Source organism: Lepidochelys kempii, chromosome 10 (genome assembly GCF_965140265.1).
Source record: "Lepidochelys kempii isolate rLepKem1 chromosome 10, rLepKem1.hap2, whole genome shotgun sequence".
In the NCBI taxonomy this organism is placed as follows: domain Eukaryota; kingdom Metazoa; phylum Chordata; order Testudines; family Cheloniidae; genus Lepidochelys; species Lepidochelys kempii.
Window position 1 is genome coordinate 10,019,559 of NC_133265.1, and position 26,223 is coordinate 10,045,781.

The following is a 26,223-nucleotide window of genomic DNA, read 5'->3' on the forward strand; positions in this document are numbered from 1 at the left end:
GAGGCCACCGGCACGGCTGAGTCAAGACACCAGAGTGAGCGGAGAGAGAAAGCTATTTTAATGGCTTTACCGCCTGTCAGATCAAGTCACTTGCGCAGCTGCTCATGGCTCGTGCCTGCTTCGCTACCTGTTTTTATGCTTGCATCTAGGATAGCTTGGTTTACCTGCTGAACCGCGAGCAGCACACGGTGGGCCAGAGGACTCAGTCCAGCAAGCCCAGCATCAGCCTCTTCGCCCCGGACATCCTGCCCCTTCACTGCACCATCAGGAGGCTCAGGCTGTCGAGCCGCTCCCAACACCATTCGGAGGAGAAGCTGATCCTTGAGCTCATCCCGGGGGCCAGTGTGTCCATCAACTTCTCCGAAGTGGTAAGGACGATCGTGCTGCACCACGGAGACCTCCTGTCCCTGGGGCTTTACTATCTGCTTCTCTACAAGGACCCCACGAGGGCCCAGCCGCTGCCTGCACAGACACTGATGAGGCTGAGATCTATGCATCGAGCCTCGGACCCCGAGGCACCCATGACCTGTAAGATGTGTGGCAGCCAGCTCAAGGAGAGGGGCCCCTCCTCCAAGAAGCACGGGCCCTCCCCCGCCGCAGGCCAAAGATCAGCCAGGAAGAGGCTGCAGCTGGAGTTTGAGCGAGCTGCCGAGGACGTGCTGGTGAGACGGATCGTGACCTTGATCGAGCCTGGGGGTGACGATCACAAGTTGACACCGGCTTTCCTGTTGTGCCTCTGCATCCAGCACTCCGCCACCAGCTTCGAGCCGGGCGACTTCAGCCAGCTGCTGCTCAAGTCCGCCAAGATGATTCAGAGGACAGTGTGGGTCAGTCTGTGAGCTTTCCCTCGGGGAGTCAGGGGACGGGGTAGTGCTGGGGATGCAGCAGGTGCTGTAGGGTCTCCGAATAACACCTCCTGTGAACTCGAAGCCTAGGGTGGGGCACTCAAACTTTGCCCAGCCAAGGGCCACACTGGTGGCTCCGGGGGCCCAAGGGCTGTGCTTAGCAAATCACCACCGTCCTTCCCTGTCACCCAGTTGGGCAGCCCACAGATACTAAGTCCCCGCTTGTGAGGCTCCGTCTGGATGTCTGCCCAGGCTGCACTTCTGGATTAAAGAGGGTGGCCGCAGCCACGCTGTAGATCCCCATGTAATTCGTAGAGGCTTGCAGGCCTTGAACTATCTTGCGAGGGTCTGTTGATCAGGAGCCCACCCTGTCCATCAATCCGAGGTCTTGTCCACTCCACTGCCACAGCGGTTTCAGAGATCCCAGGGGCTTGGGCTGAAGGGGCTGCTTGGTGTTGATTGCTGTGGTCAGAAGGTGCAAGGATAGGCCAAACTCCTATTAAATGTTTGATGTTCAACCCCTCTTGGGTTAGCTCTAATAACAGGATGAGGGGTAGCCCCTAGCCTTCCCCAGTACTGCCGCTCCTTTCGTAGCCAATGGCCTTGAAGCACAAACTGGAGGCTGAGTGGAAGGGCATTAGACCACTGCTGCTGTATGGGAGAGGTCTGGTTTTAGAGGTCGCTGCAGGCCGGAGTCATTGTTAGCTGTATGCCTGGTCACTGGACAGGAATGCTAGCTACCGTACGTACATCACGACCCTCCATGCTGCTGCCTAACTGCCAGGGAGTGTGAGTGGAGGAAATGCACTTGCTGTAACTGAGTGGAATCAGGGTCTGTACGTTTCCTCCCTGGTAGAGACCACCTCGTTCTCCTGCAGCGCGCGATGCCATTCTGGCCTCCTTTCCACCAGCCGTTGTTTCTCAGCGTTGCTCCCCAGATACGGCTGCAGGCAGCCGCCAGTGTTTCAAGCCGTGCAGCCCAGCCCTGAGCGGGTTTAGGAAAACACGGTGATTAGAATGGCAGGAGCCTGACTAATACTGGTTCAGCTGCCTCTGTGGTGGCAATGTTGGGAACTTCGGGGGGAAGGATTCATGCAGATCAAAGTTTAGTGCTCTGCAGCAAATCAGAACTGAAATAACAGTCATTCCGGGGGGCACAGTGAGACAGACACAGGAATCCCAGTGGGCAACGGACCCTGAAATAAGCACCCGCATATTGTACCATATAAGGATATAGCTGCGTAATTATATTCTAGGCAATTGCATAGTTCCAGTCTCCCTTGTTCCTTCCCGCCCCATTCCTTTTTGTGCACTTGCAAAATATATTGTAATTATATTAGCAAATGGAGTGTGCTTGTCGCCATAGCACCTGTGCGTCATTTCCTTTTGTTTAACTGTCTGTGCAGAACAGCTGCAGTTGCTAGAAGGTGCGTTAGATACAGAACAAGCCTCCAATAGGCATTTTAAATATAGTTTTTGGCACAAGAGAAAAAAAAATCGCTTAACCAAAGTTTTGCTCTGCCTTCCAATAAAGTGCAGAATAGCCAGCCCACTCGGTGTTCCTGACAAAACTATCCCAAGCTCCTGATGCAGATAGTACTGTTCCCCCTGGGTGTTTATGTGTGTGTGTGTGTGTGTGCATCCCTGTCTCTCTCTGCATTATGGTTTTCTCATATTCGCTTATGTTCCCCCCCCCCATTATCCTAGGAGAAAACGAAAGAACTGGCTGAGAAGCAGTCCCAGCAGTAAGTATCACCCGTCTTTACTCTCTCTGCCTCCCTCCTGCCCCACTCCTGCTTCCTCTTATGAATAGAGAAAGAGCTGCACCTACGGGGAGAGAAATTGCCTGTGGAGTGACCAAGAGGGAAGTTCTGTAAAGAGCATTAGGCCAAGGCAGCATTGTTAATATACAGGCCCTGATTCAGCAAGGTGCCTCTGCTAATGTCTAATTTAGGTGGGGGCTTCTTGCTTGGTTCACCACCAGATGGGCGACATTTTTTTACACACAACTTTTTTTTGGCGAAAAATGTAAACTCAGCGACACAGGAACATTTTGTGAAGTCGTGTCCGTTCTGGCGAATTGTTCGTTTAGAAAAACAAACAAAGAATTTGAGAAAATGCAAACGTTTTATATATTTTTTTATTTGCAATGACTTGCTGTTTCAAAACTTCACACAGCTCGACTCACTACCTTGCTGAAGCAAGGACATAAAGCTTTTAGCACCCCTGCTGTCCGTGCCCTTTATATGGAAGGCACTGCTGTACTATGGCCAGGAGACAGCTAGCAGAGGTGCCTGCTGGCCTCACTGTATCCTCGCCCCTGGAAAAACCCAAATGCACTAGTAAAGAGCAATGAAAGGCCACTTTTTAAAAGCAGCTTTAGCCCAGCTTCTGATTTTGCAGTTGCATTTTTCCACCAGCAGTTAGTTGCAGCTGCAGATGCTGGCAGTCAGACATGCAGTTAGAGCACATCTGCACTTGGAGCTGGGGCTGTGATTCCCAGCTCAAGGAGACATACCCGTACTAGCTCTCATCGAGTTAGCATGCTAAAAATAGAGCGTAGCCATAGCAGCATCAGCGGCAGGAGGGGCTAGCTGCCCAGAGTGCGTGCCCATCGGAAATGCTAGGCGTGTACTTGGGGCAGCTCATCCCTTGAGCTACCGAGGCTATGCTCTGTTTTTAGCACGCCAGCTTGATCAGAGCTAGCACCAGTATGTCTCCTCTAGCTTGGAGTCTTACCCACAGCTCAAAGTGCAGACATGCCCTTAGATAGTGGAGTGCTAGCATTTGAGCCAGCAGAACTGGAGGCCATTGAAAAAAATTTAGGCCCTTGAAGCACAGCTGGTGGGTGAATAGAGACTTTCCTTTCATTGTTTTACTGAAACACCTTGGGGTTCTGCTATGTTTAACACACAGTGACAGTCCCCCAAAGAGCTTAAATAGACCAGCTCTCTGTACCCATTTCCCCTCCTACCCTTGAAGTGACTTCACCCAAGGTCACTTACCAGGTCAATGGCAGAACTGGGAATTGAGCTGCAGTTTCCTGAGTCCCAGTCCTAGTCCTCGCCCCTAGCCACTGGGTCATGCTGCACGTTAGCCCCTGTGACACACTTTTATACCGGGACCCTGCACATGCACACCCTGAAGTGATGTGATTCCTTGACAGTCAGGGGTTACATGCATGTGGACTGCAGGTGGATGTACATCCCACAGCGCTGAATGGGTTAATGGCCTCACTCCTTCCTGTGTTTATGCTGGATCCAACCCCAGTACGTCCCCCAGAGGCCTGGTGTTGGCCTACTTTTCCTTACACTATTTTCCGAACATCTGAAGAGAGAAGTTAGTAAATGTATACTTCAGGACACTTGACTGCAGTGTTGCGTTTCCCCTCTTGTGTGAAGTTGTGCTGCTGTGTGTTTAACTCTTGCACGCTTGCAGTCTCGCCGTTCGTGCCAGCTATCGCCAGCAGCTGGGAAGCCCAGCCACATGCTCTTCAAACTCAGGTTGATATTATTTGATTTCTTCAGATTAAATGCGAGCTCTTCAAAAGTGGCTATTCCTTTGGGTGCCCCTCTTGAGGCACTCTGAGGGAACCTGATTTTCAGAGGTGAGTACTCTGCACTTTCTGAAAATCCAGACCCTTTTCAGGTGTCTCACAGGTCGGCGTCCCAAAAACGGCAGTCCCAAGACACTAGTCTCTATAGAAGACCTTGGCCCTGTGTATGTCTCAGACCCAGCGGAGGTGAGATTTGGGGAGCGTCATTTTAAAATTAGCCATAACAGATGTGAGCAGGATCCTTGGGCAGAGCTACCTCCTGCAAAGGGTAATAGCCACATAGAGTATGGGCAGGGAAAGGGGATTACAGCAGGGGATATACAAGTTCAAGAGACTCTTCGGCTCTGCGTTTGCGGCTCCTTTTGTAGTCAGTGGCAGCGATGTGTGTGCGTCCAATGGCACTGAGCTTGATCCTGCCACATTCTGTGTATGGAAAGCCCGCTGATCCCCTGAGATAACCATGAGCTCCAGGGTGATAGACACACTTCACAGGGTTCTGAGGGTACCATACCCAAGAGTGAAACTGTAAAATCCAGGGGTTTACTACAGGGCAGCCAGATGACTTGGTGCTAAGGAATTTCATGGGGGTATGGTAAATCACAGTGTGGTAAAGATAAACCTATCCATCTGTTACAGCCATGTAGTTCAGCTTCTTCAGTTTGGGTCTGTGTACAAGTGTTGGTTCATTATTGTGTTGTGCGAGCAATCCTATAAATGTGATTAGCAATGAAGCATTTTTGCCCAAAGTCCCTATTTTTTACTGGCTTAAAACATTCCTCAGAAAAATATCTTTTGAGGCTGAAATTCTTCATAGTTGTTCTAAAGTGAGCTTGTTTTATAAAGTTATCGGAAATCCCATCCAACCATTTTTGACATATAGCATGAAAAGTGTTTTGCTAGTTAAGAAATTTTCCAGATGCTTTAAAAAAATTTTTTTTATAGGCCTTTGGTTAACTCAAGAGGGTTGCTGCTCTCTGTACGGTACTCGGCCTCTGGACTGAGAGCCAGTCACCAGCACTAAATTCACAGGCAAAATCTCGGATGGTTGAAAACAGTCTCCTTAGCATTTGCAGTGCTATATAAAGGGCCTGATCCTGAGAGGAGCTGAGCGCTTTCAGCTCCCATTGACTCAGCGCCTTTCATATCAGGCCAAAGTGTTAAAATAAACATTTGATCCAAAATTTGCCCTTGTCAAGAGCATTTTTTGCAGAAAGTCTTTTTCAGTTTCAATGCTGCTTTAGTGAACTTGGGCTCTCCAGATTGGGGGTTGAGGGCTGCTGTTAATAGGGCAGGGCTCTGGGAAAGACTTTCAAGCGTGCTTTGTAGAAGCCTAATGTGAGACACCTTAAAAGGGGCTTGGTTTTCAGAGAACAGGTGCTTACCACTTTCTGAAAATCACGTGTCTCAAGTTGGGCACCTGACATTCCCCCGTCCCTTCCGAGAATCTTGCCAAGTCTTGACAACCCTGTTGAAGTGCAGTCTGCTCCAGGTTTTATTTTGACCCGTCACTTTTCTCCTGATTTGTTTTTGTTTTCCCCAAACTCCTGTATCCCACTGGTGGCTGCCACTGCATCCTACCGCGTGACCAGGGGAGAAGGAATCATGTGACCTCCTTTAGTGTTGTTGTTCATTCCTAAGAGCCTGGGAAACACTCGGCACCTTCAGCTCCAATTGAGGTTGCTCAGCATTTCTCAGGAGGTGCTCAGCACCTGGCTGTAAATCAGCAGGTAGGAGGTTCTCAGGACGGTTAGCAAATCACCGAGATCCAGCAGTTGGTCCCTGGGGAGCTGGGCTGTGGCGTTTCCACTGACCAGGGAACAGGAATCCCATTGCTGATTTGCAGCACAGGTCCCTCTTGTAGCAGCAGCATAGTTTCACAGCACATCGTAACCCCCAGGGGAAGCCAGCGGCTGGGTTTGGTTTGGGTTTGCTTTTCAAGACCATAATTCTTGTGCTGGCAATAGTCTGTGACTGTGCTCACTCTGAAACTTCTGAGTGTGCTGAGAGAAGTGTGTCCATGCAGGCACAGGAGAGTCTAAAATACTGGAGGGTTGTCTGTGCTGCTGGTGTATCCATTTTTCATTCCCACTGGGACGATCCTGCATCGCCAGCCTCTGAGAGGGGCGCAAGCCTTTCCCGTAGCCAGGGGCTTCGTGCACACAGAGAGACTGCAACTGCAACCAGCTTTGTCCTGACTGGAGTCTGAAACTCTCCTCTTGCCTTCTCTGTCTCACCAGTCAGGATCCTGGATCCCTGTCCCGCTTCACCATCACAGACCTGGTCCCGGACCTGCAGCACATTCTCTTCTGGATGTCCAACTCCATCGAGCTCCTGTACTTTATCCAGCAGAAATCCCCCATCTACATCCAGAGCCTGGAGGAGGAGCTGGATGTCAAGGGTAGGACTCATGCTTCTGTATACTGATATGCCTCCTCAGTACAAAACTTCCCCTGCCGTATGCCTGCTGTGTGACACGTCAGGCAAAGGGGGCGCTGTAGCATCTAGCTGGTTTGTTGGTGTTTTCCTCCATTGCTGCTCCAGCAAGGTACTTCCATCCTGACTTCAGAGACCACCATGTTGCCTCTGTCTCCCAGATATGCCCTTCGAGAGTCTTGGGGTTTGTGGAAAGTAAGGGAACTTCACCCACAGGCCTCATGACCCCACCAGCTCTCTGGGACCTCTCCTGAGCAGGTTCTTGAATGATAAACTGTGGCGCCTTTAGTGGCATGTCCACTGGAGATTGAGCCAAGGCAGCCATAGCATGTGGAAGCTTGAATGTCCTGCTGGGCTCTGCTCCCTCTGCTTCCCATTGCTCAATCCTGAGAGCAGAATTGCTCACCTGTGGAATTACAGGTGCAAAGAAGGCTGGACTGAAAGTCAGTCTCAAACTCAGAGCTTTTGTGTGACTCAAGAGTCCCTTCTAAACAGACAGTGAAAAGGAGGTGGTTCTTCGAGTGCTTGTTCGTGTCCATTCCAGTCAGGTGTGTGCGTGGGCATGTGCACGGCAGCTGGAAGATTTTCCCCCTAGTAGCATCTGTCGTGTCGGCCTGGGTGCCCCCTGGAGTTGCACCTTCAGGGCGCTCGATATAGAGCCCTGCCGACCCACCACCCCTGCAGTTCCTTCTTACCGCCGGTGACGGTTAGCGGGAACGTCCCATAGGTCTTGCCTTGGCAGTGTCCACTGTATCTAGTAGTTTACCTCTTAGTAGTAGAGTTAGTATTAGTAGTTAGTTAGTGTTAAGCAAATGCCTTTCCCAACTGGCTCGAAAACAAAGTCCCCACATTGTATAGAGTCAAAACTGACTTCCTTCCTGGGATTTTGGTTTATTAATAAGATAATAAAGCTCAGATCAAACTTTCCCCCAGGCTTAGCTGCTCCCAGGGTTCCTCCCTCAGGACTGCTCAGCTCACGCCCTAGATCCTTTCTCACCAGAGGACTACTCCCATCTCCCTTATATCTTCATGGGGTACCAAGCCACCTGCCTTTGAGGCCAGGGAACTCACTTGGCCCTACTGGGTTTCAGCCACCTTGTCAGAAGGGGCTTGTGCAATGATGAGCTCTTGCACGTAGCCTTTTGAAGCCATGAATGGTTATGATTTTGGGGCCTGGATCCCATTGCAACCAAGGGGTCACTGTGACTTCTGTCACGAAGAATGGACTGATGTCTGTGTGTTGATACCCGAGGTAACAAGATCCTTTCCCTGACCCCTTAGTCCTGGCCACTGAGATAAGAGGAAAGGGATGCAACATCGGTAAGGAGGCTCTGGGAGTATTCTGCAGGCCGCCCAGTCCTCCAGGCTGCCATCCCTTGCTCTGCATTTTGCAGCCTCACCTCTCACTCCACCCTGTGAATTGAATCCATTAGATCGCAGACCAGACTGGCTACCTGGTTAGCAGTGTTACTCAGTATTACCGCTGCCTCTAGAAGCACCATTAGCTTAGGCTAAGCTAAGTCCTCCAGCCCTGTGAACACTTGAGCGGGAAATAATCCCCCTTATCAAATGAGTGATGACAGCTTGGAGCCTTAGGGAGTCTAATGTGGTGAGGGGATTAGCCAGGCTTCACTCTCAGCATGGCCTCGTTTGGTTTTCTCATTCCCCTCAGAGGGAGAGGGAGCAAAGGACTCAAGAGCCAAACCAGCTGAGTGCTGGATGCTCTCCATGTCCTATGCTATCTTGGTTCCCATGCTGATACAAGATGTAAAGACTAACGTGTGGGTGGGAGGGTGGGACAACGGGTGCATTCTTAATCAGTGAGAGCTCTAAAAAATGTGCTTGTAGGCTAAAAATACTGCAGCCCTCACAAAGTGCAGGGCGCACGTGAGCAGCTGCTGGGAAAGTCAGATGAAAAACCCTGGGAGTTGGGGTTCACTTCATCCATTGCAGGGCTCAGCACGATGTCGAAGGAAGATCCTGAAACTAATTTGGTCTTTTATCTTTTCTGTGAATCTTTCTCTGGGTTTTCTTGCGGCCTGGCGGCTTCCCCACCATCATCTGAATATGCCCACCCCTGCAGTTCCTCACTGTTTGGATAAGGGCTTCCCAGTTGTCCCAAATTATTTTCTCTACATTTCTCACCATTGTAGAGTCTGTGTTGATTTAAAGGGAGATTTGTCAAAAGCACTCAGTGTTGGCCCAACTCTACTCCCGCTGCTGTCAATGGCAAACCTCCCACAGACTGCAGTGGGAGAGAGGTAGGCCAGTGGCTCTCAACTTTTCCAAACTACTGTCCCCCTGTCAGGAGTCTGATTTGTCTTGTGTACTCCCAAGTTTCACTTCATTTAAAGACTACTTGCTTAGAAAATCAGACATAAGAACACAGAAGTGTCACAGCATGCTCGTACGGAACAATTGCTGGCGTTCTCATTTTTACCATACAGTTATAAAATAAATCAGTTGGAATATAAATATTGTACTTATACTTCAGTGTACAATATACAGAGCACTATAAACAAGTCATTGTCTGTATGCAATTTAGTTTGTACTGAGTTCGCTAGTGCTTTTTATGTAGCCTGTTGTAAAACTAGGCAAATATCTAGAGGAGTTGATGGACCCCCTGGAAGACCTCTGAGTGTCCCCAGGGGTACCTGTACCCTGGTCGAGAACCACTGAGCTAGGCTAACGCAGAGTGATTTAAAAATCCTGCCCTTGCTCTCCTTCCTCATTAATTATTGGCCCCATTTTGTCTCTAATGCCCCCCCCCCCCCCACCAACACACACGCAGAACACAGAGCATGGGCACAGACACTGTCCCCCCAGGGAAATTTGTAAGAGTCTCTCTTTCCATTTTTGCAGCCCTTATTGGCAGTCAGCCATTCCTAACGGTCTCTCTTTTCTTCTTTGATCACCATTCCACTTTCCCATCACAGTACAGTTTATGTCATTTTGTAACCTTCTCTTTGTACAACGCTTTATGAAGCCTCACTGGAACTGCAGTCTTTTTCTTCTTAATTGGGGTGTTGTTTAGGGTGACCTAGCTGCTTTCTGCATTGCTGGGTTTCAATACTTCCTTTGACTGGGCCTTATTCGCTGTGGTGAGATGGTGGCTTCACTGAAGTCAATGGCAAAACTCCCATTGACTTCAGTGGGGCCAGGATTTCACCCTATTTTCATTTCTCACAATGTGCATTCCTGATCCCTAGTCATGCCCTTGCACAGCTGCATTCTGTGAATCCTGTCCTTACTATTCTGAATTCAAGAAGCTTCCTTATTATTCTCACAGACTTGATCAGTTTCTCCCTGTTGGTAAAAAGCAGATTTAGGATGGCTTCTCTTCTAGTTGGAATCTCTACTTATTGGGTCATAAGGTTGCCTTTACATCACTAAGGGAAATCTTTGATCGTTCCTGGATCCAACACTGGCAAGGATTGTTGGGCAGGCTTTACACTGGTTAAGAAAAGGCAGAGCGAGCACTTCAGGCAGAAAAAGACTGACTCATTCTGAAACCAAAGATGAGGGATAACCGTATGAATGCACAGAAGTGTCCCTGCACAAATGCCGGGGTAGGGCTGGCTGAAAACTGGGAATGCTTTTCACAAAACATCTTGCAAAAAATTTGTCCCTGTTTTTCTGACTAAAGAAAATTTGAAATTCAATTTTTTTCTGCCAGTTCTATCCAGGAACATGGGAAACAACCAAGCACTAGAAGTATTACTAAGTGGTGTCAGTTATGGTGTAGCTGGCAAAACCCACACCCCACAGGATGGGTCTCATAACTGGAGTATTACTATGGATAAGTACAGTCTACAGAGATGAGAGAGATGGATGATGCTCAGCTTGCAGGGGACTACTGATAGAGAGAGGTGAAATATATTTACAGTGCCAGCAAGCTTACAAGGAATGAAAAGTCAAGGAAGATGACGGTGGGCATTTGCTGCTGATCACTAGGACTGGAGGAGAGTGAGAGAAAAACCTCCTGGACCAAATCTCCAGTACTCAGAACCCTAGGTCATTGTGCTTAGTTGGATGATGATTACCCAGATACATGCTGGGTAACATGCCTGGAGAAATTGGCCATGGGCAAATCCAAGCAGGCTCTCCTTGCAGCAGCTAATCTAATGTTCTGTGAATCTCAGTCCTTCTGTTCTATAGCACCAGCCCCTCCCTCTGCTGCTCTCTAGTGTCGGATCTTCTCCTTTCTTTGCTGACATTTAGTAGCTGAAGGGTCTCTGAGATGAACACCTGTCTGCGTTCCTCTCTCATATCCCTGGAGGGATTCTGGGACATTTGTCTTCCCTGGCTGGTAGCATTTGCTCCCTCCTGGGCTGTAATCGGTGGGAACAGCTAGATTTGGGTTGCTGTCCAGAGAGAGAATTCTTTAAATAGGTCTGTTCCCTTAGTGGGAATGGTCTCTGGGAAAGTGAAGTCCATGGCATGTGCAAGAGTGACGACAGCAAGCATGCAAGTGAAGGGGCATTCTGGGTTTGTGGGGTGAGTGACATTTGCTTTAAACTCCAGGACCTTATATGGGGGAGAGATTTACCCCCTGCCCATTCCAGGCCTTACTTCAGCAAAGCACTTAAGTGAGTGCTGAAGTCCAGCCCTGTTCAGCAAAGCACTTAGGCACAGGCTTGACTTTCAGCACTCTTAAGCCCCATTGACCTCAATGGAACTTATGCCTGAGGCTAAATTTAAGCAGGTGTTTAAGTGAATTGAGCTGGATGGCTGAGTTGGGGCCATCCTGATTCCATGGGCTGATGCTCAGCTGGGAGGGTGGTGGGGCTCAGGTGCGGGAGGCAGCAGCGTAGTGTCATATAAATACATCTTGTGCCGGGCAGGTTTTGGTGAATCAGGAGGGGTAGAAATAACATAAACAAGAGGGTGAGGGAAAGGTTAAAATCAGTAGTTTGGCCTCTTGACATCCCTCAGGAAATATCTGTGGGAAGATTTTTAAAAATAAAAAAATTGTATCCTGAGAATAAGCGAAATATTTTTGATTTTCAAAGTCTAGCCGATACATTGGAGCGCACTGAACCCACAGCTGGCGAACAAAAAGGAGAGGTTTTTTCCTGCACCTTTTCCCTTCCCATTCATTGCTCTCTGTCTGTCTAGACCAGGGGCCATGACCACTCCCCTCTCTTTCCCAGATTGCTCAATGGGGGGAGAGTTTTGTGAGAGATGGGGGGATTCCAGGTATGCATAAGGATGAGAAACCCTGTGCTGGCCTCTATCATTCTACATGTGAGGGTGTTTTTCCTGGCACATGTTTTTAATACCCTTGTTGAATTTAGGAATTGCTTTTCCACTCAGGTGATATGAAATAGTCTGAGAAAAGCGCTGTATCCCTGGGAAATGCAGGTGTTTAGACCTTGCTGTATGAGGAATTCTGTCCTATAATTAGAGCAGATTGAATAGTTTAAAAAAACAAAACAAAACAAACAAAACCCAACAACCCTGATTTGGGTATATTTTTGTGACTAAAAGCCCCATGTTCAGTTTGTAGCTTTGTGGGGACATATCAGCCACATGTATCTGGATGACCTGGAATTCATGAAGCCGTGTGCCAATCCAAGAAGCTTCATGAATCGTAGCAGTAATTAATATTTGCCTGACAACTTTTGTCAGAAATGTGTTGCTTCTTTTTTGTTACTTTCCTGATCCCATGTGATTTAGATGACCGGTCAGGCAATACAAATAATGGATACAGAGTAGTCAAAGCGAACTGTTTGTGAACCAGCCCATAGGCTGAAAAATATTTGTTGGAACTGTTTGGTGAATACTTACAAATAGATTCACAGAAATCAGCACCAGGGCCCAACTGGATCGCTAACCGAACCTGGGGCTGGCTTCCTATTGAATACTATTCCTCAAAAACTTTAGACAACAGCTGAGCAACTTGAGGGCAACTTGGGTGACAATCGCTTAGGACCCGATGTGTTACTGGGGGCTTCCGTAAACAGATCACACCGTACTGAGTACTTTCAGGACCTTACGGAATCCATAGTCTACACATGGGTCTCAGGAAGAGCTATCCCTTGTGTCTCCATACCCCTCTCTGCAGTCACCCCCACCTCCCGGCATGTGATCAGAAATATTCATAACGTGGACTGGCTATGTTTGTCTGTGCTTCTTATTTTCTGGTTTGAAATCCCTAGCACCTTGGCTTTCAATTTAAATTGCCTGAAACAGATGAGCACCAAGGTTTTCTTCTGCATAGCCCATGTTATTTTTCATGTCAGATTTGAAAATCTTATTATGGCCGTGTTTTTAAATGATTACATTGGCTTTTCACTTCAGAAACTTGGGTTCACATCAACCTCAGGTCAAAAGTGAAATGAGTTAGAGTGGTCTCAGCCTGCTCTGGAGTGGGTATTTGCCAGCCTTTATAGAGTTCAGTGTGAGTAGCGGTCTCTGTTCCAAATAGATCAGGATTAGAATATCAGACTGGGACTAAGGTTTCTTGGCACAGCAGTGAGGGGTCCTGCTATTGGAATAGCGAGTGGGGCTGTAGACCAGGATTCAGGTGCATTAAGCAGCGCTGTATGTGGAAGTTTACAATGCTCCTGCCTTCATTACACATGGGTTGATTCAGTCCTATTAGCCCTGCACTTTCCTGAGCCTTAAAAATTCACCAACTTACCTCCCTGAACTGCCCCAAAAGTGTGTGTGGCTGAAAAGTCCTTCACTAACCATCTGCAAATGGGACTTGGGGAGTGGTCAGGTGGATGATGTCATGGAATTTCCCTCTTTCTGATTCCACATCAGAGGAACGGGGTGGGGCTAGTTTGGCAAAGCTATCGAGACCTTCTCTTCTGTTCCAAAGGCAAAGTTTTCTGACAAGCTGCGTTTGGAAAGCACTTCATCCAGCTGCACAAATATTCAGCATATGGGGCTGGCGGGGCTGCAAATCTGGACTGAAATCGAAGCATTGCTAGATGAAAAATGTTAGTCTGTAGGGGAAATATTAACCCCGTCCCCGCAACTGCTCAGCGCCCAGAAATACAACGTATATGTGTTTAACAGCCACTGCTGTGGCAACCCCATGTTTATTAGAGCTGGATTTCTGTACACACTCCCTGCTCACAAGGCACCGAGGAAAGTGAGATGCAGTTTCAAGTCTTTAAGAGAGAGCCAGAAAAAGGCACCAGCAGAAGACAGGGTTGGAGTTTTTGACTCCTGACGTGGCATCCTGTAATGGCTTCCCAGCCACTGTGGAAAGGGAAGGCACCAGTATTGAATTTGTATTGTCCCCAGTGCCGTATCCTTTGGAGATTGACTAAGGGGCAGGCGGATCCTGGCAAAGATGATACAATGAGAGAAGAAAAGGGAGAACCAGCTAAGTTCTCCTGTATTGGAGTGAATTCAGGGGGTTGCAGTCACGGCCCTGGAGACTGCTGCCATACATTCATCCTCCGGATAAATAGGAGGGGTTCAGCTGGGCAATGGCAGTGCAGGCTTCCCCTCTCAGTGTGTCTGCTCTGCTCTCTGCTAGGGAACAGGAGCTCTGTCTTGTGCATTCATCCTCAGGCCTTTCGGTGTGACTGCCGGCACTGGTGACAGTATCAGTGTGCTTTTTGTGACGTGGGTATCTGTCCTCCAAAATGAGAGCACCATATTCACCAATGGCCTCAAATGGGAATGGCTTCTCTTTCTGAACCTCTGTCTTAAAGGAGCGCTCTTGAGCTGTCCAGCTTCTTAAAGTCAAGCCAGATAAATGCGCCTTCAGCTTTAATTTCACGAGTGCAATGGGGACATCAAGTGGCCAGGTAAAGTAGTGCAAGTTGTGCATACTTGTGAATGTCCCGAGGATGCACCTGCTCCCTGATTTCTTTCCATTGTAGAGTGACTGTAAGAAATAACTTAAGCATCAGTTCTCCTCCATGCCAGCCCCTCTCCTGCTCTTTGAAATAGTCCTCACTGTTGGGAGCCTTTGCAAGACAGCAACGTAAATTATGCCTCCCAGTAGGGAGCTATTGCTGCTACAACATTGTTAATCAAGAGTTCTGTATCTTTTATAGCGCTTTCCACCCAGGATCCTAATGCATTTTACCAATATTGCTAAAGTAGGGGTCATGTCCTTCCTGTGAGATCAGAGAGGATAACTGTCTCCCTTTTATAGACCGAGGGGCTGAGGCACAAAGAAGCTGTGATTTGCTCAAGGGCACACGGGTCAGTGGAAGAGCTAGAAATCAAATCCAAAACTTCTGGCTCCCAATCCCACGCTGTAATCATTAGCCATGCTTTCTTTGCAGTAACAAACCCATGACAGTTCGGTGTGTGTCAGTAGACTTTGCATAACGAAATACAGCATCACAAGTTGACCCTCAGAGAGACCATTCTTCTACTAAACTAACGGACCCGGTAGCCCGGTTTGGAGCCCTTTGCTCTGACGCGTTGCATTGCTGTCTTTGTCCTTTAGGTTCTAAGGAGTCTCTGTTCTCTTCAACCATCACAGCCAGTGAGGAAGCCATGACAGTCCTAGAGGAAGTGATCATGTATACCTTTCAGCAGTGCGTATACTATATCTCCAAGGTATGTGCACCCCCAACGCCTCCCCCTCTCTCCTGCAAATGCACAGCCTAATCCAGAGAGCTGCCAAGGGAGAAGAGGAGCCTTGTGCTGATAGTGTCTCACGGGAAATCAAAGGGGGATGATGGGGGAGAAGTCTCCCATCTGAGCACCCGTGCCTGAAATCGCGCCCCCCCCCCCCATCGTGTCCCAGGACAGCAGGTTCTTCTTTGTGATGAGTTCTAACAGATATACTCATTCCTGCAAGCCTCCTCGGTGTTAAAAAACGCTGGTCTTTAGGATGCAGTACAAGGCACCCGGGGAGTTGACTTTCCCTAACTTTCCTTAGTCACTGAAGAGTGAACCTGAAGGTCAGAAACGATTTTTTGAGGGGTCAGAAATGATCAAACAGGTTGATTTTTTTTAAACGATGTAGATATTTTTGGATGGCCCTTCATTTGCACAAGTTATTTAGCTGTTGTTTTTTCTACTACAGCAGCGCCTAGAGTGCTCAGCCAGGATCAAGGGCCCATTGGGCAAGGCATAGGACAAACATGTAGTAAGAGAGAGACCTTGCCCCAAAGAACTTGCAGTCTAAATAGGTAAGACAGACAGAGAGCAGTAGACTGGGATTCAGGGGCTGGGGTGAAATTTCCAGCTCAGCCATAGGCTTGTGTTAGACGAGTCATTTGATGTACCCTGTAAAAAGAGGAGGATATGTTCCTAGCTCTCAGGTGGGGTGTGAGGATAAAATCCATTAAGGATTACGAGCTGCTCAGATGCTGTTTACTAATATGAGCCCCCCATTACCCTACACAGTATGTGAGCGCCTCATGATCTCTGAAAGATGCTACGCTGTATCAGAATCTAGATAGCAAACAGGGTGAGTTTTAGTATAATCACCCTGGCAGGTGATTGGCAGTGGGGGAGAGCTGCATGTCGGGTACCTTGAACTGATCACAGTGAATTTCTGGCAGGTGTCAGCCTGAGAGGTCCCTGAAGAATTAACAGTAACACTGTGTCCTAGGGAGGCATTTGCTCATTACAGTGTCTCCATTAGTGAATGGCTTAGCTACCACAAGTACTCCTTTTCTTTTTGCGAATACAGACTAACACGGCTGTTACTCTGAAAACTAAGTCACTTTCACTTTCTCCCTCACTCCTCCTTGTAACTTTTGGATTCATTTTCCTTTGGGCTCAAGTGTCCCAATGAAGGTCACAGCCCGAGGAGAGTGTGAAATTACGATGGAACATTTCTCTGCATGGCTAGCAACTTGGAAACAGGGGACTAGGACACAGGAAGCCAGGAGGAAACGGGTGGCCCACAGATTAGTAGAAAGAGTTGTTGGGATAGCGAGTCCAGCCCTCCTCAGCTCGTTTGTGATTTACTATACAGTAATAGCCCTGGGTATAATGAATTGATTCATGTACATGATGGAAATATTCCTTTTGGACTCTCTCTGTTAGGCCCCTGGAGTGAAACGTTATTGCAAGTGCTCATTATGGAGCGCTGAACAGTGTGTGCAGTGTGGGCTCAGAGAAAGGCTGCTTGTGTCTGCAGGGTGGGGACTTGTTTCCATTGAAAGAGAAGTTAAACTTGACCGATGATGCTGCCTTTCCACCAGCTCCCCCTGCCAGGTCTGGTGATTACAGACTTGGCCTCTCACTGGGAAATGGACTATTTTTCTTCTTGATTCTATTTGTAGCTCTTTTTTCCCTTCTGTGGAAAGATTGTTCCACTGGTCCAGCAGCCTCTCCCTCTCTCTGATTGGTTGATGCTTATCCTGTCTCATTTGCGTACCTAACAAAACTCTGATTGGACCCTGCTTTTCAACCTTCCTCATTTGCACAAAGGAAAGAGTCTCTAATTGGAGACCACTTTTGTCATCTGCCTTTTTTCCATAGCATGTGTATTAGATCTTCAGTTACCATGCGGGTGCATAGTACTGGTGCATTCCTATCACTTAAGATCTACAGTAGTTTGTTTCTCACATTCCGTTTGTTCCCCAAAACAGACTGAGACCAACTGACCACCATGTATGGTGTTAAGTTATTGCTTAGGGACAGGGCTGAGCAAGCTTGCAGGTCACAAGGGGTTAGTCCGTGAGGGGGCAAGAAATATGCCCTTCCTTGTTTGAGAACAGCAGGGCTTGAGCTGGTTATGGGATCATGGAAACAAGAGATTCGGAGGACCTGTTTAGGGTCTAACCATCTGGCCAATGCAGAATTGCTTCCCACAGTAAACCTTCAGCGCTTTGAATCCTGGACTTGTGTATTTCTTGTCTCCTCCCTGTCCAGTCTCTGTATGTATCTCTACCTGCCCTCCTGGAGTGTAACCCCTTCCAGAGTGAGGGCCAGGAAGGTTGGCGGGCATCATCCCAGTTGCCTGAAGAAATACGTAGAGTTGTGTTGATCTACCAGGCTACGCTGGACCTGCTCCACCAGTATGAAGTGCACCCTGAAATAGCCTCCCAGATGTTTGCCTACCTCTTCTTCTTCTCCAACACTCTGCTCTTCAACCAGCTCATGGACAAAGGTGAGTGACCTCGGGACCAGGGAGTGAGACATTTGTGGGAGGGGCAGGCATTCCCAAAGACTGGCCTTGTCTGCTTTGAAGCCCTTTTTCTGTTTATTCATTAATTAAAGGAACAGACTTAAAATGCCCCAGTATTGCAGCCAGCCAGACTATGAGATGAGGATCGGTGAAATATGGGGAGAGATTTTACAGCATCTCTTGGGTTGTTTTAGGATGTGAGGGGCTTGGACACACCTGGAATTCTGCATTCGGCAAAGGAGCCTTGCTGCCCTGTTACCTAAACTCGTGTTAGGTATTGAGCCTGTGCATAAGTCATCAGTATGGCCCCACGGCCAGGGAGAGACCCCCAGACTGGGACTGACAGCAAAGCGGGCAACATGTTTCCTACAGGGGATAAGGATGCTTTAGAACTTGACTTAAGCTACTGAGTCCTTTGTTTAACTGGTGTCACCAGAGAGGTGGTTAGGAATAAGGTTCACTTTCAATCATTCAGAGCCCCGCTTCAGCGCTAAGACTGGGGTAGGGGTGTGAGAGAGAGTGGGGGGGGCCTCAGGACTCTGCCAGGCTTGTAGCAATGAAACCTGGGGGTGGGGTGGGGCTCAGCTACACCCACAAATGAGGATAAACCAAACTAGAGTCCAGCCACTGAGGTCTTCGAGACTTCACTTCCTTGACTCTGATGAACTCCCTAGATCGCAGCCTGTGCGCGCTGCTCTCTAGGTGTATAGTTGGCTCAGATAACAGCTTAACTCGGGTTTTGGCTTCTGCTCCCTTGGCTTGATTCAGCCTTTATGTTTGCTGTCTTGCCCGAGTCTGCGGCCTTTATCGATAACGCTCCATTAACCCCTTATTAATGCCTTGGATGTTCACTGTGATACCATTGTTCATGGGGATGTGTTCAGCCTTCGTTAGCTCTCCCCCCAAATTAACATCCCCCCCTCCCCATCTCTTGCGCTGGGGTTGCAATAAGGTCTGCCATTTTGATGCCGAGCAGAGGCTGTTAGTGGAGTTTGTTCCCTGGCACTGCCTGATTGCTGTGTGTAATAAAACATTGCATCCTGCTTCTTAATTGAGGCGAAAATCTGCTCATTAATTAATCCTAATTACTGCAGGATTCCAGTTGAACTACAGAGCATGCGATACCTATATACACTCCAGCAGCACCTCCTTACTGCCAGGTGCATTACAGCTAATACCATATGAGTTAATAGGAGTTGGATTTTTAAAGAATTTTAACCTAATTTTGCCACTCAGCCCTGTCAGACCTCTGTCCCTCTTTCTGCCCAGCTCCGCCCCACGTACAAACCGAGTCTCTACTGCGAGCAGCAGGTTCTGCCAGCGCTGCTCCCTCTGCCATGTCTGATGGTCCACTAAGCAAGAACAAAAAGGGGAAGGGAAACTGTGCTCCAGTGTGGGCGTTCCTGTTAGCTGTCCGTCCCTTTGCCTGCCAGCGGGTACATTGCTGAGCCACAGCCACGTCGGCCTCTGGATTTAGAGCTTTGTCATTGTTGTTGTTTCAGATCTAGAATAACTTTAGAAGGTGCCAGGCTGTCAGTTTGGGAGATTGGACTCCTCCATTTGGCCCTGATTCACCAAAGCACTTAAGCACATGCTTAACTTTAAGCATGCCAGTGTTCCTATACCTGTTCTGTGAAACACATACCTAAGTCCCATTGAACTCCATGCAATCAACTCATCTTGCAAGGTTTAACCCACCTTCTAAGACTTTTTTGCCAATTTGAATGGTGGGGATTTCCTGAGAGCTGCTGTTCTCATAGACTCTTGGATGCATCAGCACTGCAGACAGAAAACCGTCCCCCATCCAGTATTGGATTGGACCTGCAACCAAACCCACGCCGACTGCAAGCTGCTTGGGGCAGTGCCTAGGATGGCAAGTAACGCCTGGTCTAAGATTGCGGCTCCAGGTGCCACCACAACACAGATAATAGTGTCAAGCCTCTCTGAGCTGGGCCAAGGCAAGGGAGCTCCATAGCCACCCAAATATAACAACAATATAAAATTACCATGGCACACATCAAATGGATTAAAAACTGGCTAACTGATAGGTCTCAAAACATAATGGTAAACAGGGAATCATCATCAAGTGAGTGTGTTTCCAGCAGGGTCCTGCAGGGATCAGTTCTTGGCCCTGCACTATTTAAAATTTTTATCAATTGCCTGGAAGAAATCATAAATCACTGATGAGATTTATAGATGACACAAAAATTGAGGGAGTGGTCTCCGATACAGAGTGATCTGGATTGCTTGGTAAACTGGGCATAAATGTAAATGTCTACATCTAGGAACGAAGAATGTTGGTCATACTTACAGGAAGCAGTGACTGAAACAGATTAGGGGGCCGTAGGGGATAATCAGCTGAACAGGAGCTCCCACTTTGACACTGTGGCCAAAAGGCTAATGTTGACCCTGGGATGCATAAACAGGGAAATCCTGAGTAGAAGTAGAGAAGTTATTTTATGTCTGTATTTAGCAGACATAAGGAGCGTGACTGCTACTAGAATACTGTGTCCAGTTCTGGTGCCCACAATTCAAGAAGGATGTTGATAAATTGAAGAGGGGTCAAAGAAAAGCCTCTAGAATGATTAATGGATTAGAAAATCTGCCTTATAGCGATAGATTCAAAGCACTCAATCTGTTTATTTTAGCAAAGAGAAGGTTAAGAGGGGACTTGATCACAAATCTGCCCGGGGAACAAATATTTAAGAACAGGCTCTTCAGTCTAGCAGAGAAAGGTCTAACATGATCCAGTGGCTAGAAGATGAAGCTAGACAAATTCTGACTAGAAATAATGTGCAAATTTTTGAGAGTGAGGGTAACTAACCACTGGAACAATTTACTAAGGCTCGATTTTAAAATCAAGATTGGATGTTTTTCTAACAGATCTGATCTAGGAATTATTTTAGGGACGTTCCCTGGCCTGTGTCATGCAGGAGGTCAGGCTAGATGAGCACAGTAGTCCCTTCTGGCCTTGGAATTTCTGAATCTCACCCATTAGTGAGGCCGGCCTGGCACAGCATGTGGGTCCTGCGCGAGGCGGTTTGCTGCAGGAAGGACACAGAACCTCGACAGAGATAGAACATCGAATGGTGAGCCCCAAGCCTGAGATTTGTCTGCCAGAGTTATGTTTTCCATGCATCCTTCGGCATCGCTGGAAGAGCAGTTAGTTTTGTGTCCATGCAGCGGGGTTGCAGTATAGGGCACACAGTCCAGTGGGGTGATGGAATTAGGACCTTGATGAGGCTAAATTAGCCGTAGGTCCAACAAACTAGAGCCTTCTGCTATAGCATGGCTTCCCTCTGGTTTAATCAGCATGGGCCCCATCCTGCTCCCAGTGAAGTCCATGGCAAAGTGCCTATGGACCTTCTGGTACAGGATCAGGCCCAACACCTACAGCAGAGTTGGGCTCTACACCTAGATCAAACTTCCTCCCAGCCTGCAGGGCTCAAATCTGGTGTCGGGGTGGAGGTGTGAGGTGAGGGTCAGATTCTGGATCACAGTTCGGGGTGTGGGGGCGGGGGCTCAGTAGTTCCTAGTGTGGAAGGTGGTGGGCTCTGAAGCAGCCCAGCCCTATTGGATTACAGCCTCCTGCCGCTGTAGTTCCTTCCTTTTAACCGGAGCACCAGCTCCCTTCCCCCCCACCCCCTGCCTCCCCATTTCCATGGGCCCACAGGCTGAGTCTTGGCTCACTGCCTATCAAGGACAGCATAAGCTTTCAAATGTTTGTCTCTGGAGTTGATTTCCTGCAGGTGGGAGCTGATTAGAGCAGATTAGAGTGTGAAATCCTGCTGTCCCCTGGGACAGCCGGCTCCTCGCCTGGGCCACGCGCTGCCTCTTGTGTTCTCGGAGCTGGGCTTGGCCTTAGGGCCCCACATCATCCCAGGGGGGAAGGGAAGTGCTGGGTCACCCCCATGCAGGATCATGGGGGGAAGGCGGAAGAACACGGCCTTCCTCAGAAACTGGATCTGAGCACTGACGTGCATCTCTCTCAATAAAACCCCAGGATCAGCAGCTGCCATTTCTGCTGCCCCAGTTCTATGGCCTGGCTTTACCTGGGTGCAGCTAAGGAGAGTCTGGAGAGATTAGGTATCTGGCGGACAGCAAGCTCAGGTCAGTCAATATCTGATGGATGACGCAGAGACTTCCCCTGTGCCCACACTGCATGGGGAGAAGAGGACAAGGGCGGTGTGGAGGGCTGCCTGCCTTGCACAATCCAAGCGGGTGAATCGGTTTCTGGATGCGGGTGGAGGTGGAGTCCTCGTGGACAATACAGGAGCTCTGCGATAGCCTCCTGGGGGAGGCAGGGGCTGCAGATTAGGAGAAGTTAGTTTACATGATAGCTTGAAAAAAAGGTTTCTTCCCTTCCCCACAGCACCAGGTTTTGCTCGTAGGAGACTCCTGCAACTCGACATTTATCTGTATCCATCTGAAATGTGCTTCATGCTGCTAGCACGTGTCCTGCGGCAGGATGCCCAGCTGCTTCAGAAACGTTACACACAGCACAACTGAAAGGCAGCTATCTCTGGGGAGAAGTCTGGCAGCTAACCTCCAAATAGCACCCTGTACAACGCTATGGGGGCACCAGGGCATTCTGGCTAAGGCACTCACGAAGGATGCCCTGGGGTCTCTTGTGTCCACACAGAGCAGACGAATCTCACTGCTCTTGGCCACCGTTCTGCTGTGTCCAGCAAGTGCTGGCGTCTGTCAGAGCAGGGCGAGTATGTGCAGCTAGGCGAAGGACCCAATATGCAGGCTCTGGCTGGAGGGGGCTGCTTTCTGCCAGCCAAGTGACTGGGTTGTCTGACTTCTCCTTGGCTGAGCCTGTTGGTGGGCTGGACAGAGCAATCTTTGACCCTGACAGCCGATTGCCTTCGTGCCGTGTCTGCGCCAGGGAGTAGGGTCGGCATGTGTCTTCTGAACCTGTAGCTGTCTGTATTGCAGCAGGGCCGGGCTCCTACTGCAAGTCAGGTTAAAGCAGCGCCGCGTGTGGCTGTTCATTCTCTCTTCCCCACCCTGTCCAAAGGCTGCTTCCACTGGTCGAAAGGAGTGAAGATCCGCGCCGGCCTGCGGCTCCTCCTGGAGTGGATGCGGGGCATGGGCTTCGGGCACCTGGCCGAGCAGTTCTTCAGCAAGCTTTCCAGCGTGGCTCACCTGCTGGCCATGCCGAGCACCCAGCTGGCGCAGGTGAGATGTGCGTGGGCTTCTTGGCCCAGGGTATCGATGGCCTTTGGGACCCAGATCCTCAAAGGCCTGTAGACACCTAGCTCCCATTGAATCCAATCAGATCCCTGGGAGAGTCTGGGCCTGTGAGTGGCAGGAGAGCTCCTGTGAGCATCATGGGGATTGTTTGGGAGGGCCAGTTATTAGATGGGGCTCCCTGAGCCTGCGCTCCCCACGCTAACTGGGGGGTCATCTCCCCAAGGCAGGGGGCCACAAGCACAACAGTCCCTTTCATATGCAGCTTCCCTCTCTTTTCCCATTAGAAGCATCATGGGACATCAAAGCAGAGGGGGTGGGGGAATCAATGCCCTTTCCCCGACACTGGGCCAAGATGGGAGCTCCCTGAGATAGGTGTGGAAGGCAGGGTTCCCTCCAGAATTTGCACTGGATCTGACGTGCCAGTGTCAAGACACGCGAAATCTCAGAGACTCGGGTGCGTTTTGTGTGCTGGGTGAATTTGATCCTTCCCGCGGAATGTGATGTCACTCTCGCGCTAGGCCAGGCTTTCAAACGCTGCCTCCCGAACCGTGCCTCTGGGCGGCACCTTTGCAAGCGCCAAGCAGGGCATGGCTCAGTTGCCCCAGAGCATGCCCATGCAGGACTGGGACAGCCGGCTTGGAATATGGCGACGAAGGGGCTGATTTGCGGGAATGTATTTGCCCAAAAATTGCCGGGTAGTTTCCCAGGAAATGGGACGCCTTGTTTCAAAGCCAAACCTTGGGGACCACATCCTCTCAACCAACATCTGCACCCATTTTGGTAGGAAGCAGCAGCATGAGGCATTGGTAGCATGAGGTAGGATTTCAGGCTTTCTGTGTCTTACATCCTGTCCTTGGCTTCAGTAGGCAGCTCCCGTATTGGAAGTAGCAGTGAAGCAAATACACAGCTGAGCATTAGTGGTGCCCTGCCACTCCTGGGCTCTCTAGACCCCTTAGCATGCTGCTCACTTGCTGACGAGCCGAGCTAAGCTCATTCCCCATTGATAAGCCTGCTTCGCTCCCTGCTGTCTGCCCTGTGCACCGTCCTGAGGCTGTCGCCTCAGCTCTCTCTGTCTTTGCTCAGATGACCTGGCCGTTGCTGAGAGCCGAGTTCCCCGCCCTGAGCCCTGCTCAGCTCCATCACATCCTGACTCAGTCCCAGGCAGCGTCTGAGGTGCGGTGTGTCGCGGCCTGGCAGGAGGACAGCCCTGCAGCCTTCAAGACAGGTGAGCGCATAGCACTGGTGCGTCTGCGTTGTACTGGGGGTGGTGTGATCTGTGCCCTCGGTAGAGCTTCTGTTGTGGTTGTCCTGTATCTCCCACACTGCTGCAGGGCAGTGAAACCTGCACTAGGCTGCGTCCCAAGAGGTACTTTCCTCAGACCTGCCAGTACAGGTTGGTTATCCCAAGTTTTGCTGGTCCCTCGAGTGTTTTCATGGGGCTTGTAACCTCCTGTGCTTTGCAGGGGTTCCTGCATCACCGTGGACAGCCACAAAGAACTACAGTCCTGTAGCCTGAGGGTCTACTTGAACTGCCCTGAGGCAAAGGGAGCTCGGGCTGAAGGCTGAGCCTGGTATGGTAGGGACTAGAGCACATGGCCTCCACGTGCTGCTCTACCTAGACAGGCAGCATGAGCTGGGGCTGCACTGTCAGCCTGAACGTGGAGTGTCCTGACTCTGGTTTGAGCCACTCCGATGCAGGGGCACGCGGCGGGGCAGGGGGTAACAATGTGGTGGAATCACAGTCTTCCCCGACAGATCCAGGGGACACGTGACTCCCCCGGTGGGTGAACGTTGGCTGTACCCCGAGCTATCAATGCCATTATCTATGGTGTTGATATCCCCCCTTACCATAGAGCTGAGCACCTCGCAGTCTTTAACATGTTGGCAGTACTTACCCTCATTGAACAGACAAGGTGCAGAGTGAGATTGACTCATCCAGGGCAAATGGTGGAGCAGGGCACTGGACCCAGCTCTCTGAAGTCTCAGGCTGGCACCCTAACCACTAGACCATCCTTCCTCCACTAGCATGTACCCAGACATATCGGGCTGTGACATGGGAGGGGCTGAAGTGCTAAAGACTCAGCACTTCCCCCTGCCCCAGGGCTCAGCAGCATGATCTTGGCTACCGGAGAAAAGAGAGATCAGGACACTGTGAAGTGGGTGGAAATGGATCAAGGAGTGCAAGAGATTGGATTACGGCTCTTCTAGCAACAGCTACGGGACATAGGGGGAACGGGCCCCAGAGCGGCGGATCTGGAAGCTACAGAGCCCTTTTCTAAATGACACAGGGAGGAGGAGATAAAGGTTCTGAACAACCCATTCGAGAGTTTGGAACAAGCAAGGGGCACAACCCAGGGGAGCTAAGCAGAGCGAAGGCGTTAGCTAGTGCCCCCTGCCCCTTTCTCACTGGCACATGGAGGCCAGTTGTGCAGGGTTGTGACCTAGAGGATGCTGGGATTGGTTCCCATGCAGATACTTGGCTTGCAGGACCTGGGGAAGAGCAATGGCCCCGCAATCTGGGAGCAGGGCTGGGGCTCAGGTGGGTCACACACCAACACCTGCTTCCCCCTGTGTTTTGCAGACGAAGTGCTAGAGTCCTTTGATAACCACCCGCCCATCGTCCTGCCAAGTGGAGGATTTAAGGTGGACTTGGAGGTGGAGACGCTGGACGATAACATGTACCGGCATCTCCTGTACATCCGTCACTTCCTGTGGAGTCTGCGGAGCAAGAGCCCCCACGCCGGTGACTTGCTGGAGTTGGAGCCCGTGAAGGTAGCAATCGCTGACCCAGGGAGAGCATTGTCCCTGCTAGCCCTCTCTTAGGGACATCATAGATCCCCGGCCATCCTGCACAGATCTCCCATGATCTCACCTTCACCTCTGAGTCCCATGCTCTACCTGCCAGGCCATACTGCCCCCCGCCGCTCCCTTGGCTTCGATCCGCGCCGCCCCCCCAACCCCCGCCGCTCCCTCAGCTTCGATCTGCGCCGCCCCCCCCGCCGCTCCCTCGGCTTCGATCCGCGCCGTCCCCCCCAACCCCCGCCGCTCCCTTGGCTTCGATCCGCGCCACCCCCCCGCCGCTCCCTCGGCTTCGATCCGCGCCACCCCCCCGCCGCTCCCTC

At 50.0% G+C, this 26,223-nt stretch overlaps 1 protein-coding gene across 4 annotated transcripts in view; it reads left to right on the forward strand.

Annotated features, from left to right (window-relative positions):
• Nucleotides 1–26,223, forward strand: part of RADIL (Rap associating with DIL domain) — a 75,375-nt gene that overhangs the window by 33,474 nt on the left and 15,678 nt on the right. For all 4 annotated transcript variants that reach the window (XM_073361933.1, XM_073361932.1, XM_073361935.1 and 1 more), the window contains 8 exons: nt 150–827; nt 2,553–2,590; nt 6,639–6,799; nt 15,260–15,372; nt 17,647–17,884; nt 22,926–23,086; nt 24,185–24,326; nt 25,683–25,873. In XM_073361933.1, the coding sequence (XP_073218034.1) occupies nt 150–827; nt 2,553–2,590; nt 6,639–6,799; nt 15,260–15,372; nt 17,647–17,884; nt 22,926–23,086; nt 24,185–24,326; nt 25,683–25,873 (1,722 nt within the window). The remainder of the gene's footprint in view (nt 1–149; nt 828–2,552; nt 2,591–6,638; nt 6,800–15,259; nt 15,373–17,646; nt 17,885–22,925; nt 23,087–24,184; nt 24,327–25,682; nt 25,874–26,223) is intronic.